The 13,356-nt window shown below is 43.8% G+C and overlaps 2 protein-coding genes across 2 annotated transcripts in view; both read right to left on the reverse strand.

The window, feature by feature from the left end:
* Window positions 1–493: 493 nt before the first annotated feature.
* Window positions 494–6,246, reverse strand: TAF11 (TATA-box binding protein associated factor 11). The gene is made up of 5 exons (XM_069972571.1): window positions 6,086–6,246; window positions 3,839–3,978; window positions 3,668–3,755; window positions 2,849–2,945; window positions 494–1,330 (listed from the first exon to the last, which is right to left on the reverse strand). The coding sequence occupies exons 1-5, from the start codon at window positions 6,185–6,187 to the stop codon at window positions 1,200–1,202; spliced, it is 558 nt and encodes a 185-aa protein (XP_069828672.1). The 5' UTR covers window positions 6,188–6,246; the 3' UTR covers window positions 494–1,199.
* Window positions 6,247–12,704: 6,458 nt separating this feature from the next.
* Window positions 12,705–13,356, reverse strand: part of DEF6 (DEF6 guanine nucleotide exchange factor) — a 31,534-nt gene continuing 30,882 nt past the window's right edge. The window contains exon 11 of the mRNA XM_069972572.1: window positions 12,705–13,170. Within this exon, the coding sequence (XP_069828673.1) occupies window positions 13,031–13,170 (140 nt within the window). The 3' untranslated portion in view covers window positions 12,705–13,030. The remainder of the gene's footprint in view (window positions 13,171–13,356) is intronic.

The raw sequence follows: 13,356 nt of genomic DNA on the forward strand, positions 1-13,356 counted from the left end.
ACAATAGATCAAACCTTTATGTTGGATGGTGTATTCATGGCAGGGTTCAGGGTAGGTTATATGCACACTACAGAATTTAGGCGGATAACTTCCAGACAATTTAGTTGCTTAACATTACATTAACTTTTTGTCCCCCTAGGGGGCGCCTATAACTGATTGCTTATATGAATCAATGTAGTATGTATATCCATGAATCTAGTGCTCGATTACTAAGGACTGTTAAGGCCCATAGTAATCAAGCACCAAGCATCCTTGTGCAGCAGAGGCCTGGCAGGTAGAAGTAACCAGCCTTTTCCGATCGCATCGAAGGATGATCACCACCACCGGTAATATCTTTTTAACAGTATTTAAATGTTTAATTAGCCTGTACGGCGATCGGACAGCGTCGGCTAATAGCCGTGGTTTCCAACTGCTGTTAGCCGGGAGCTGTGAGTACAGAGTGGGGTTATGACTCCTCTCTGTTCCCCATTAAGAAACTCCATGACGTATCAAGTTAATATGTTACTTTTTTTTTAATTGTAGTTTAAAAAACATTTCTCACTATAGCAGGATTTCGATTTTCCATCATTTCTTGTTACCCTACTTTATAGGATTAAAGACATATTTGATCCCTTTTTTTTTTTTTAAATTTCAAAACGAGATACATTTGAGGGTAAAAAAAAATAATAATGTCAAAGTCTACAAAGCTATATACAGTAATGTTACCCAATGTGACCTGCAAGTCAACACAAGGTGGAATCTCCAGTATAAAGCTGTGGCTTGCATCACACTGTAAGGTAATGGGGACAATATAAAAAAAAAAAAACACTGACAGCCGACATGGTTGTCTAAGGCCACAGTGATCAAGAAAGAGACAGGAATACTGTACAACACTTGCTAAGTTGCTAATATCCTATAGCAGTGCTTCTCAATTCCTGTCCTCATGGCCACCTACAGGTCACGTTGTGAGGATTTCCTTAGTATTTCCCAGGTGATATCTGGTATTACCACAGGTATGGGATATCCTCAAAACATGACCTGTTGGTGGGCTATGAGGACTGGAACTGGGAAGCACTGGTCTATACAGACAGATGGAGCAGTCACTAGATTGTGTCATACACAGTGCAGGGCAGCTTACAGTGCAGGACACGTAATTTTCTTCTGCAGCATCCGAGATGCTCACTACATGCATTTTTGTCCATGTTACACGCTTAATAATACTAGTTGAACACAATCCTCTTGTATTTACTATCTGGGATCTGTCCTCTAGATTTGAGTCGCCTGAGCGCTTCTCTCATGTGCCGGGGCTGCAGCGGAGGGCTCTCTCCCCACTTTTCACATACATCCAGAGCTGGAAAAATAGAAAAAATGCAAACAGTGGTTACAATGGTTTAGGCATCTGTATACATCAGCAGGTAGTACTTGTGTACTCACTGTATATACTGACAGCAGCTCCCCTTGTACTCACTGCATATACTGACAGCAGCTCTCTGTACTCACTGTATATACTGACAGCAGCTCCCTGTACTCACTGTATATACTGACAGCAGCTCCCTGTACTCACTGTATATACTGACAGCAGCTCCCTGTGTACTCACTGCATATACTGACAGCAGCTCCCCTTGTACTCACTGCATATACTGACAGCAGCTCCCTGTGTACTCACTGCATATACTGACAGCAGCTCCCTGTGTACTCACTGTATATACTGACAGCAGCTTCCTGTACTCACTGTATATACTGACAGCAGCTCCCTGTGTACTCACTGTATATACTGACAGCAGCTCTCCGTGTACTTACTGCATATACTGACAGCAGCTCCCTGTGTACTCACTGTATATACTGACAGCAGCTCCCTGTGTACTCACTGTATATACTGACAGCAGCTCCCTGTGTACTCACTGTATATACTGACAGCAGCTCCCTGTGTACTCACTGTATATACTGACAGCAGCTCCCTGTGTACTCACTGTATATACTGAAAGCAGCTCCCTGTGTACTCACTGTATATACTGACAGCAGCTCCATGTGTACTCACTGTATATACTGACAGCAGCTCCATGTGTACTCACTGTATATACTGACAGCAGCTCCCCTTGTACTCACTGCATATACTGACAGCAGCTCTCTGTACTCACTGTATATACTGACAGCAGCTCCCTGTACTCACTGTATATACTGACAGCAGCTCCCTGTGTACTCACTGCATATACTGACAGCAGCTCCCCATTTACTCACTGCATATACTGACAGCAGCTCCCTGTGTACTCACTGTATATACTGACAGCAGCTTCCTGTACTCACTGTATATACTGACAGCAGCTCCCTGTGTACTCACTGTATATACTGACAGCAGCTCTCCGTGTACTCACTGCATATACTGACAGCAGCTCCCTGTGTACTCACTGTATATACTGACAGCAGCTCCCTGTGTACTCACTGTATATACTGACAGCAGCTCCCTGTGTACTCACTGTATATACTGACAGCAGCTCCCTGTGTACTCACTGTATATACTGACAGCAGCTCCCTGCTGCTGTCAGTAAGTGCAGCGAGTACAGGGAGCTGCGGTGAGTACACTTACTAATACTGTACACAGAACTATTTTACCATAAAGAGGCCAACCCCTTTAAACACATTAATTTCTAATGTCACAGCATTTGAGAATAGAGGAAAGCAGATGAGAATTGGTAAGGTGAGTACATCTCTTAATACCCACTTTCACAGTATGGCTTGGGGAGAAGACATCCAGTCATTTTTATGTCACATTTATTTTCTCTTCACCTCTTTCTGTATTGAAGTGGAACCTTATATCCGTACACAGATACTTGTATTGAATCAGGTATCCATTATAAGCAAATCCTCTTACCTTCTTCTACAACTTCTCCTACAAAAACTTTGGCAATGCCAGACATGGCAATGACGACATTCTGGGAGACGGAGCAGCCGGTAATGGACTGAATGAGCTGGAAAGGAAATAAGGAGAATTAAAGTGGCAAAGAAGACTAGGAGTGTATAAAGGTTCATGAAGTTTTAAACCCTCTACGGTCAATTGTGTCTGCTAACTGTAAGCCTGGGTGGCTGAGACACCTAAAGTGGAAGAAAGGTTAGCAGGGAGGGGGGAGAGAGAGAAGATGCTTGATAACAGGATAAGAAAGCATTTTTGTCTGATAAGGTATATCCCTCCGGCATAGCACGCAATTTACACCAGGTATTGTCACCGGTTCTTGAGGGGTTAGGTTCTAGTACCACTTGGAATGGCTATCTACCCATTTTGATAGCACCTTACATATTAGGCCTTAATTTGGGTTGGTGCAATAGTGATTTTATTGATACTTATAATTGTAGCAGTGCCAGAACAGTGGAGCCTGTGCTTAGTTGCGGTATACATCCCTGGTACGCTTTGGGTGTAGTGCCCACATAGACAGTTTGGATGTGCAACTACATTAAATTGTATAATTATATATATTATTATATATCCACTGATTAAACGCAACAGTTTGTATTACGTTTACATATTCAGTGATGATACCTTCGTGTGCATAATTTTACCTCACCTTGTGTCATTTTGTATCTGTTTGAACTTTTGTTAAATAAAGAATATTTCAGAGCAGGTTTTGTGCCTCTTTTTGGTAGGAAGTGTGATCTACAAAAACATGCACAGCTGTAAATTTATTAACCAGTTTACCCTCTTAATGGCAGCTTTGGGGAATGCAGACCGTCTGTACATTTCATAGCGATTTAGCTGTTCTTCTGAGAAGGAGGACACCAATATTCTTAAGAAAGGGAAAAGAACAATACAGATGAGTATCAGTGTGGAGGGGCTGAAAACTCCAATGGGTTTCCAAGGACCACTTACTGCATTTTCTGAATTTCATCCTCATCTACTTTCTGCTTCTTCTCTTTTCTTTCTTTTACTTCCAGTTTGACTTTCTTGGCATTGAGAGAATCTGGTCCTTCGGCTGTCATTGCTACCGAGGGGCTTTCAGCTGTTTTCATCTACCAAAACGTGGTGCAAACAAAGCAAAGTGAGGCAATATGAGGCAGATTTCACTACAGTGTATTCAACCTTATATCAATGTTTCTGGTAGTGAGATCCAGAAGTAACTGGCAATCCATCGCTTATCCAGCAGCACTTGACACCTTCTCCTCCCCGTACCTGAGTGATCTCTGCTGTAGCCATACAAGTGACATTATGTGAAGAAAACTGCTGCCTTATTTTTTATTTTAAATCTACGTTGTGCAGGAAATGACCAAAACTTCCTCATGGGCCAGTGTTGTTTGGGCCGTAGAAGGAAACAGAAGTTGCGCAGATACATCAGCAACCAGTTCTGACAGAACACAGGGGTATCCATGCAATCATCGCATTAATTCTGCCTTAAAGGGGATCTGTCAACTGAAAAACACTGTACAAGCTGCTGATCATGGTGCATCGCTACAATGATGATGGGACACACAGCCCCTTGGGTTTCTCTGTCTGAAGTAAAAAGGTCAATGAGGTTTTTCCAATCCTCGCAAGAACACCTGCCCGCTTCCCCTCCATCTCCTGGCTTAGGTGCGGGAAGCAGACAGTCTGGGCACTTCAGAGAAGAAGCAGACAGCTAAACCAAAGGTACCATGGCCCAGATTTATGAAAATGTGTAGACTGCCCATAGCAACTAATTACAGCTTAAAGGGGACCTATCAGTTCAACAAACTGTATTGGTGAGGGTCCAAGTGCTGAGAGCCCCGCTGATTAATAAATTCTAAATTAACAGATTCTGCAGCGCTGACTGCTACAATGATGGATCAGTAGTCAAGTAGAAGTGGACCGAATATTAAAGGGGTAGTGCAGCACTAAACAATTATTCACAAAATAACACACATTACAAAGTTATACAACTTTGTAATGTATGTTATGTTAGTGAATGGCCCCCGTCCCCGTGTTCCCCCCCCCCCCCCATGCCAGACCCGGAAGTGTGATGCAATATACTCACCTTATTCGTGTCGACCCCCGTCCGCAATCTTGGGACAATGATGTCATCTTTGGGCGGGCGTCCGTCCCTCATGCCGGCCCCTCTCTGCCGCATCATAACTGTGCTCAGCCAATAGCGGCTGAGCAGCTGATGACGCGGCAGAGGGCGACAGGCAAGAGGGATGCATGGAGCGGTTCGGCCGGCCGCCCGAAGATGACATCATTGTCCCAAGATGGCGGACGGGGGTCAACACGAATCAGGTGAGTATAGTGCACCACACTTCCGGGTCTGGCGTGGGTGGGGGGAAACACAGGGAAGTGGGCCATTCACTAACATAACATACATTACAAAGTTGTATAATTTTGTAATGGGTGTTATTTTGTGAATAATTGTTTAGCGCCGCACTACCCCTTTAATGAAGCCGATCCTGAGAACGAGCTGCTCCATGGGTGACACCCCCCTCTGTGTCAGTGAAAAGAGACTGGTTCATAGACTTTCATTATGAGGTCGACTCATGATGTGGCACAGAGCGAGGAGCTGCAGCACAGTCTTCTCCTGCCGCGTTCTCATGATCGGTCAGGATGTGAACACTCAGACCCACGACCCATCAAAACTTTTGGTGTCCCTCTATGACATGTCAAAGTTTTTTTTAGAAGGTCAGATACATTTAGGGTGCGTTCACACCTACAGGATCTGCAGCAGATTTGATGCTGTGTTCAGTTAATTAAATGAAATCTGCTGCAGATCCTGTAGGTGTGAACGCACCATAAAAGAATAACTGTGATTGGTTCCTATGGGCAGTTTCCCCCCAAGTTTCTATGCGTCTCATTGTCACACAGTGTCTTGCATCTTATACACCAGGGGTAGTGAACCTTGGATCTCCAGCTTTTGCAAAAACTACAACTCCCATCATGCCTGGATAGCTAAAGCTTTGGCTGTCCAGGCATGCTGGGAGTTGTAGTTTTGCAACAGCTGGAGAGCTAAGCTTCCCTCCCCCTGGTATACACAGTATCCATAGTCTTCTGCACACACGTGACCTGTAGCAGCCAGGGGGCGCCTTTCCCCAGTGTTAGCAGCATCCATATATACGTGACACACCGCTGTATACCCGCACCACCTGCTGCCACAGCCTCCCTCCGCCCGCCTCTAACCTCTCGCTCCTTCTCCTCCGCCTTCTCCCGTTGCTCCCCGCCATCCTCCGATAATCCCTTCTCCTCCTCGGCTGCTGCTGCCGCAGACTCCACAGCCTCCATGTTCGCTTTATGCGGCTACTTCCCGTATCAAACAGGCGCGCCGGCTGATTGGTCGCTGCCGCGTGACGTCACTTACCGTCGCCCGAATAAACTAGAGCGCGGTGGCGCTGTGGCTGTGACGTCACAGTCACGTGCTCTTTACCTACCGGATCACTGAGATCTAATTATAAGTGAGGGACAATAACGACTAGATAGCAGCCTCCTGCAGCTCATAACGGGGCAGTGGTGGCATATACTATGTATCTATACGTCTTCCTGATAACATCACAGCTAGACAATCATTATTGAAGGACAAGAGCGCTGATAACTAGAATTTACAACCCTGTATTGGAGTGTTCCCCGCCCAGGATGATGGATTAAAGGGGTAGTGCGGCGCTTAACAAGTATTCACAAAGTAACACACATTACAAAGTTATACAACTTTGTAATGTATGTTATGTATGTGAATGGCCCCCTTCCCCGTGTTTCCCCACCCACGCTAAACCTGGAGGTGTGGTGCATTATACTTACCGCATTCGTGTCGACCCCGGTCCGCCGTCTTGGGACAATGACGTAGTCTTCGGGAGGCCGCCCAAACCGCTCCATCCGCCCCCTCACAGTTATGCTCAGCCAATCGCGGCTGAGCAGCTGATGACGAGGCATAGGGGGGCCGGCGTGAAGGACGGATGGAGCGGTCCGGCCGGCCTCCCGAAGAAGGACGTCATTGTCCCAAGATGGCAGATGGGGGTCAAAACGAATGCGGTAAGTGTAATGGACCAACACTTTCGGGTCTAGCGTGGGTGGGGGGCCATTCACATACATAACACACATTACAAAGTTGTAGAACTTTGTAATGTGTGTTATTTTGTGACTAATTGTTAAGCGCCGCACTACCCCTTTAATATAATCTTGGGAGCGGGGAAACTGTTTGAATGATTGTGGCGTTCTAATACCAGAACTGCGCAGCTTTGTCATTACGCTTCCCGCATGATATTAATACCTCATGTCGGGCGGGGAAACAATCCAGTACAGGGACTCACCATCTGTGTTCCACAGAGTGAACACAGAACGTGTAAATTCAGCCCAAGTTGTGTGTGTGTGGTGGTGGGGGGGGGGGGACGGGATGATGTGCTTCTAGAAATGTCTATGTAGACCACTGGTGACCATGAAAGATAGTAAGCTGACGTTTCCCAGGCTTTGCAAATATTTATTGAGCACAATGTATCACAATTACAGCTCCATGTGTTTGGACAGGTGGACATCAGGACATTTGTATTCTCAAATGTTGACATTATTGGGGAGGTGTGGTATCCCACTAGGGGTGTTACTATTATTCACACCCTTCGCAAAAGTCTGTACTTTTTGTGGTCCTAGTATAGTAAAAGTAGTATTAAGAGTTGACCACTAGATATTGTTGTATTATATATTGAAGTGTGGAAGCTGCACAGCTGAAGGATCGCAAAGGGTTGTTGTGTTTGTGTGTACCAGAATCTGTAAATCAGTAGGATTTCTGCTTTCTTCTCTCTTATCACCTCTTCTTTCTATTGCACTCTTTTCACCCAATCACAGCGCACCCTACATGCTGTTGAGGAAGTTAGTCCCTTGGGTGGGGGAGGAGCAAGAGCTTTCCGTTTGGGACAGTGTGGAGAAAGGATGCAAACCAGATAGCTCTCCACAGCAGTCTTGTCCTGTCCCTCTGCCAGGTCCCCGAAGTCCAGTCTTAGCCAGTGCCCCATTAAGCAGAATTCACTTCAAGCTCCTAACCCTCACCCATAAAGCTCTCCACAACTCTGCCCCTCCATACATCTTCTCCCTCATCTCCACCTATCATCCAACCTGTGCTCTACGCTCTGTTAATGATCTAATCCTAACATCTTCCATAATCAGAACCTCTCATTGCTGCCTACAAGACTTCTTTCGTGCTGCACCAGTTCTCTGGAATGCCCTACCCAAAGACATCAGACTCATACCCAATATTCACAGTTTCAAGCATGCCCTGAAGACTCATCTCGTCATGCTCGCCTATAACGTTCCCTAAACTTGTTTTCCCCTTTTGTTTCCTCACTCTATCTCTATCTCTGACGGTTCCTGCACTTTATATGTTTTACTTGCAATCAGATATTGGCGTTGTTTATGGCTTATCCTGTATTTCCAACTATGTACAATGGCTGGACCATGGACAAATAAAGCACTTGTGCCTGGTGTCGACCCAAGTTGTAATCTGTAAGCTCCAACGAGCAGGTCTTGTTAACACTTTGTATTTTTTATTTTATTTTTTATTTATTCTTATTATTTAACTGTGTATTATGTACCTCCGTACTGTATGCATAAAAAAGCGATGCAGACTCTTCTGGCGCTATACAAATAAATATATTATTATTATGATGGGTAGGACGTAGGACAGCACACTGTCACCAACTTTCCCTTACGTACCCACACAAAACACTATGCAGTGTTAAACCTCTTAGGAGAGGACCAGCCAAAACATAACCTCAACCCATGCCGTGGACAAGGAGAAGTCACAGTGCAGGACAGTATCCACTACAGAGCCACAGAGCTAGGAAATGATCCGGGTGGAGCAAAGTTGCAGTAGCCTATGAATTCCATCTTGCAGCGCTGGTGTCAGCAGGAAACCCTCAGCATTCCGCTCAGCCCAGGTAACAAGGTCTGGGACCTGTGTCACCAATTAGTACAGTTCGGCCAACGCTAGTGGGCATAAGGTGGGGTTAAGACTAAAGTAAAGGTCAATACACACACACAGGTGTTCTTCTACAAGTATATCCTCCAACATATCGGCAGAGCACATTTCTACATGGGTTGAGACTCTTACAACATCCTACTCCACCAACACAACTATCTCCTACTCAGCACTTATATCACAGATCTGGTTGTCTTATGTTTAAGTCTGTATTGGAACTTTTGTCAAGTGTATATCGAAGTCCTTCTCTATTACCTGCTGCACATTTACTAGTAGTAAACCAACTCAACGTTATCTCAGAGTCTGTGATTATTCACAGCACTCCAGAGGTGAGGTGGTGCACATGGTGCAGTAGGTAGATAGAAGAGCCCGACACTCACCAAATAGATTTGCTTATTTATTCAAGTGCAGTATGCATTAAAGGGGTTGTCCAATAAAAATCTTTTTCTTTCAAATCAACTGATATCAGAAAGTTGAACAGATTTGTTATTTACTTCTATTAAAAAAAATCTCAAGTCTTCCAGTACTTTTTTTGCTACAGTACTATATGTCATGCAGGAAATGTTTTATTTTCAGTCTGACACAGTGCTCTCTGCTTACATCTCTGGCCGAGACAGGAACTCTGTCTCAGTTTTTTATGAATCCCCATGGAAAACCTTTCCTGCTTTGGACAGTTCCTGTCTCGGCCACAGATGTCAGCAGAGAGCACTGGACAACAGCATTTTCGCTAGACAACCCCTTTCATGTTACAGACAGGACGTGTTTCGGCCAAGCATGACTATGCTGATGAAGGTCATGCTTGGCCGAAATGCATCCTGTCTGTAACATTGATGCATACTGCACTTGAATAAATAAGCAAATCTATTTGGTTAGTGCCAGGCTCTTCTATCTACCTATGGCTGAACATTGGACATAATGCTACTACATACTGATTCCCATACACATAGCCATACCACCTACACAGTCAGCTAAAATAGATAGATAGATAGATAGATAGAGAGAGATGTATAGATAGATAGATAGATAGATAGATAGAGATGTATAGATAAGACAAATAAGACATAATTAATTCCTTCTTTATTGACATCCGTCAGGTTACACTCTGTCTTTTTTTCTTTCTTTTTTTTTCAAATCAACATGTCAGAAAATTATACAGATTTGTAAATTACTTTTATTTAAAAATCTCTAATCTTCCTGTACTTTTCAGCAGCTGTATGTCCTGCAGGAAGTGATGTATTCTTTCCAGTATGACACAGTGCTCTCTGCTGCCACCTCTGTTCATGTCAGGAACTGTCCAGAGCAGTAGCAAATCCCCATAAAAAAAACCCTACTGCTCTGGACAGTTCCTGACATGGACAGAGGTGGCAGCAGAGAACACTGTGTCATACTGGAAAGAATACATCACTTCCTGCAGGACATACAGCAGCTGATAAGTACTGGAAGACTGGAGATTTTTAAATAAAATTAATTTATAAATCCGTATAATTTTCTGTATAACTTTTTGGTACCAGTTGCTTTAAAAAATTTTTTTTACACTGGAGTTCTCCTTTAACAGTAAGACGACCATAAGGGTACAGCATGGGCGCCTGTGACCAGATAACCCATGCCGGAATTGTACGCCATTAGGTGTTACGTGCATCAAAGGAGCTCAGAAGCTAAGCGTGCTTCATAACGAGCAAGGACGGACCCTCACCATTAATGACAGGCAGCAGTGATCGCACCGCAGCCTTTCATCAAGGCGTTTAAGTCTAAGTGACAGGGGCAGCTCAAATGAGACCACAATTAAAAATCCCAATCACAATAGTGACAGTCTGCTGCCCACGGCTCCGGGCATTAGGCTTTAGCTGCTCTCAGTGGCTCCCCCCCAGCTCCTGTCTGTGTCTGTGTAATAGCACAGACAGTAAGCAGGGAACGAGGAGGAAGCGAGCGCCTACTTTCCTCTTCTAGATAGGCAAAATAAAAGTTGTACATGTTACATATCATTGTAATCGTACCGACTTGAGGAACATATATAACAAGACAGTTTTACCCCAGGGCGAATGGCGTAAAAAAAAAAACAAATTAAAAAATGCTTTTTTTTTTTTTCAATTTCACCACACACCTAATTATTTTCTGGTTTTGCAGTGTACTTTATGCAAAAATTCAGCCTGTCATTGCAAAGTACAATTAGTGACGCTAAAAATAAGGGCTCATGTGGGTTTCTAAGTAAAAAAATGCAAGTGCTATGGCCTTTTAAGCACAAGGAGGAAAAAACGAAAACGCAAAAATGGAAATTGGTCCAGTCTTTAAAGAGAACCAATCACGGCCAAATGTTATTTTTTTTTTTTATTGCTCCATTTAATAAGGTTTCATTTTTAATCAATTTTTGTAAATATAATTAATCAATTTTTTTGCCGAGGTTTTAATATATTTGCATTTCCCTTCACTGTAGTGCGCCGGCTCTTTTGAAAAGAGCCGGCGCGACAGGAAACTCCCGGCATGCCGAGCAGCGGGAAGGGCTCCCATGAGCCTTTGCCCGCCGCTCTGTAAATACACAGTGATCCTGCGCTATACAGTGCGAGATCGCTGTGTATAAATGTCCTAACTGACAGTTTAGTTTATCTCTAAAGATACAGACTGCCTTTGCAGTCTGTATCTTATATTTTACCTAATCCTTCCTAGCGGCGCACTAAGGCCGGGCGCGGCCATCTTGGTTATGTCCCTTGCGTTCCAATGGTGCGTTCCACCATCGGGCCGCAAGTGACGTCATCAAGATGGCGCCCGGCTTTACAGCACCGCTACAGAGTACTGGGTAAAGTATAAGATACAGACTGCAAAGGCAGTCTGTATCTTCACAAAGTCTATTACTGAAGATACAGACTGCTTTTGCAGTCTGTATCTTATACTTTACCCAGTCCTCTGTAGCGGTGCAGTAAAGCCGGGCGCCATCTTGATGACGTCACTTGCGGTCCGACGGTGGAACGCACCATTGGAACGCAAGGGACATAATCAAGATGGCCGCGCCCGGCCTTACTGCGCTGCTAGGATGGATTAGGTAAATTAGAAAGATACAGACTGCAAAGACAGTCTGTATGTTCAGAGATAGACTTAGGGAGAGAGGAACTTTTACAACAGGGACAGTTAAATTTAGGTGATTGGTCCTCTTTAAGGGGTTAATACTGCCTCATAAGATGCTATTACATTTTTTTTTAATTTGGGCTGTTTGCTGCCTTTTAGACTCAGGGACTGGTAACTTTGAACAATAGTCGATGACTTGAAAAGGAAAGACTTTTGCTTGAAATTTCTCTTTTATTCTGCTTTGGCAGAATATAACCTTAATTTGAGCGGAATTCAAGCAGAATTTTAAGCAGAATTGAAGCCCCGTTGACTTCTATTGGATTCTTCTAGCGGAATCCGCCCCAAAGAAGTGACATGTCACTTCTTTGAGCGGAAAGCGAATCCGCAACAGAAAATTATGGACATAAATTTTGCTGTGTGAAAAGCACAGCACAAAGCCCATTGAAAACAATTGAAAAATGCATTGCTCAATTTAAACGGGCGGATTTTCGAGCAGAATGTTGCGTGGAATCTGCACGAGTCTGCTCAGTGTGCAAAGGCCCTAACGGTTTATACCAGCATTCACAGTACTCTCTGCTGCCTCCTGTGTCCATGTCAGGAACTGTCCACAGCAGCAGCAAATCCCCATAGAAACCCTCTCCTGCTCTCCAGACTGGAAAGAATACACCACTTCCTGCAGGACATACAGCAGCTAATAAGTACTGCAAGACTTGAGATTTTTTAATAAAAGTAAATTACAAATCTCTGGCACCAGCTAATTTAAAATACTTTTTTTGTGTGTGTGACCGACCCCTCTAAGTGCTAAGTAGTGTGTCACTGTTTCAAAAATTAACTTGTGAAGTGTAGTTCATATAGCTACTACTTTGTAATCCAGCATCTGTATATGGAGAAATACCACATTTAAGAAAAACAATGATACAATTTATTTAAAACCCAAACTTAAAGAGGCAGAATAATACATGTTCATATTACCACATACATTTCTTCCCCTAAATACTGATATACAGTATAAACTTATGATTAAAAAAAATATGTGGCAATACTTTATTTATTAGATAAGGTAACTGCAGCCTTGGCAGGTGGTGGTTGGTGGATTCCCTGATTTTTGTTCAATTCTCCAAGTGGTTTCCAATAGATTGGGGGAACTCTTTTCCATCCGCTGCCTGTAGCCTTTTAAGAGATGAATCCCGTCTAGTGAGAGCTCCTCCCCATATTCCCTGAAAACCACTAGCGGCAGCTACTCGCTTCTCTAAAAGGGGGAAAAAAAACACTATAAGAATATAGCACATGCATTTTTTCGATAAAACAAAGGAAGTGTCCTAGATTTATCAATCTGCCTGACAGCAGCCAATCGCAACTCGTGTTTCATTTTAACGGAAATAAAACCTGAGCTGTAATTGGCTGCTGTGTGGGGAAAAAAAACAGACAATGTGAG

The sequence above is a fragment of the Dendropsophus ebraccatus genome, chromosome 5, assembly GCF_027789765.1.
Source record: "Dendropsophus ebraccatus isolate aDenEbr1 chromosome 5, aDenEbr1.pat, whole genome shotgun sequence".
In the NCBI taxonomy this organism is placed as follows: domain Eukaryota; kingdom Metazoa; phylum Chordata; class Amphibia; order Anura; family Hylidae; genus Dendropsophus; species Dendropsophus ebraccatus.

Bases quoted from the DNA above. Each gene is read 5' to 3' on its own strand.
- TAF11 (XM_069972571.1), bottom strand. From the start codon at position 6,187: ATGGAGGCTGTGGAGTCTGCGGCAGCAGCAGCCGAGGAGGAGAAGGGA. The intron at 3,979-6,085 runs GTTAGAGGCGGG...ACGTTTTGGTAG, and splicing joins CGGAGGAGAAGGAGCGAGAG to ATGAAAACAGCTGAAAGCCC. The intron at 2,946-3,667 runs GTAAACTGGTTA...TTTCCTTTCCAG, and splicing joins CCAAAGCTGCCATTAAGAGG to CTCATTCAGTCCATTACCGG.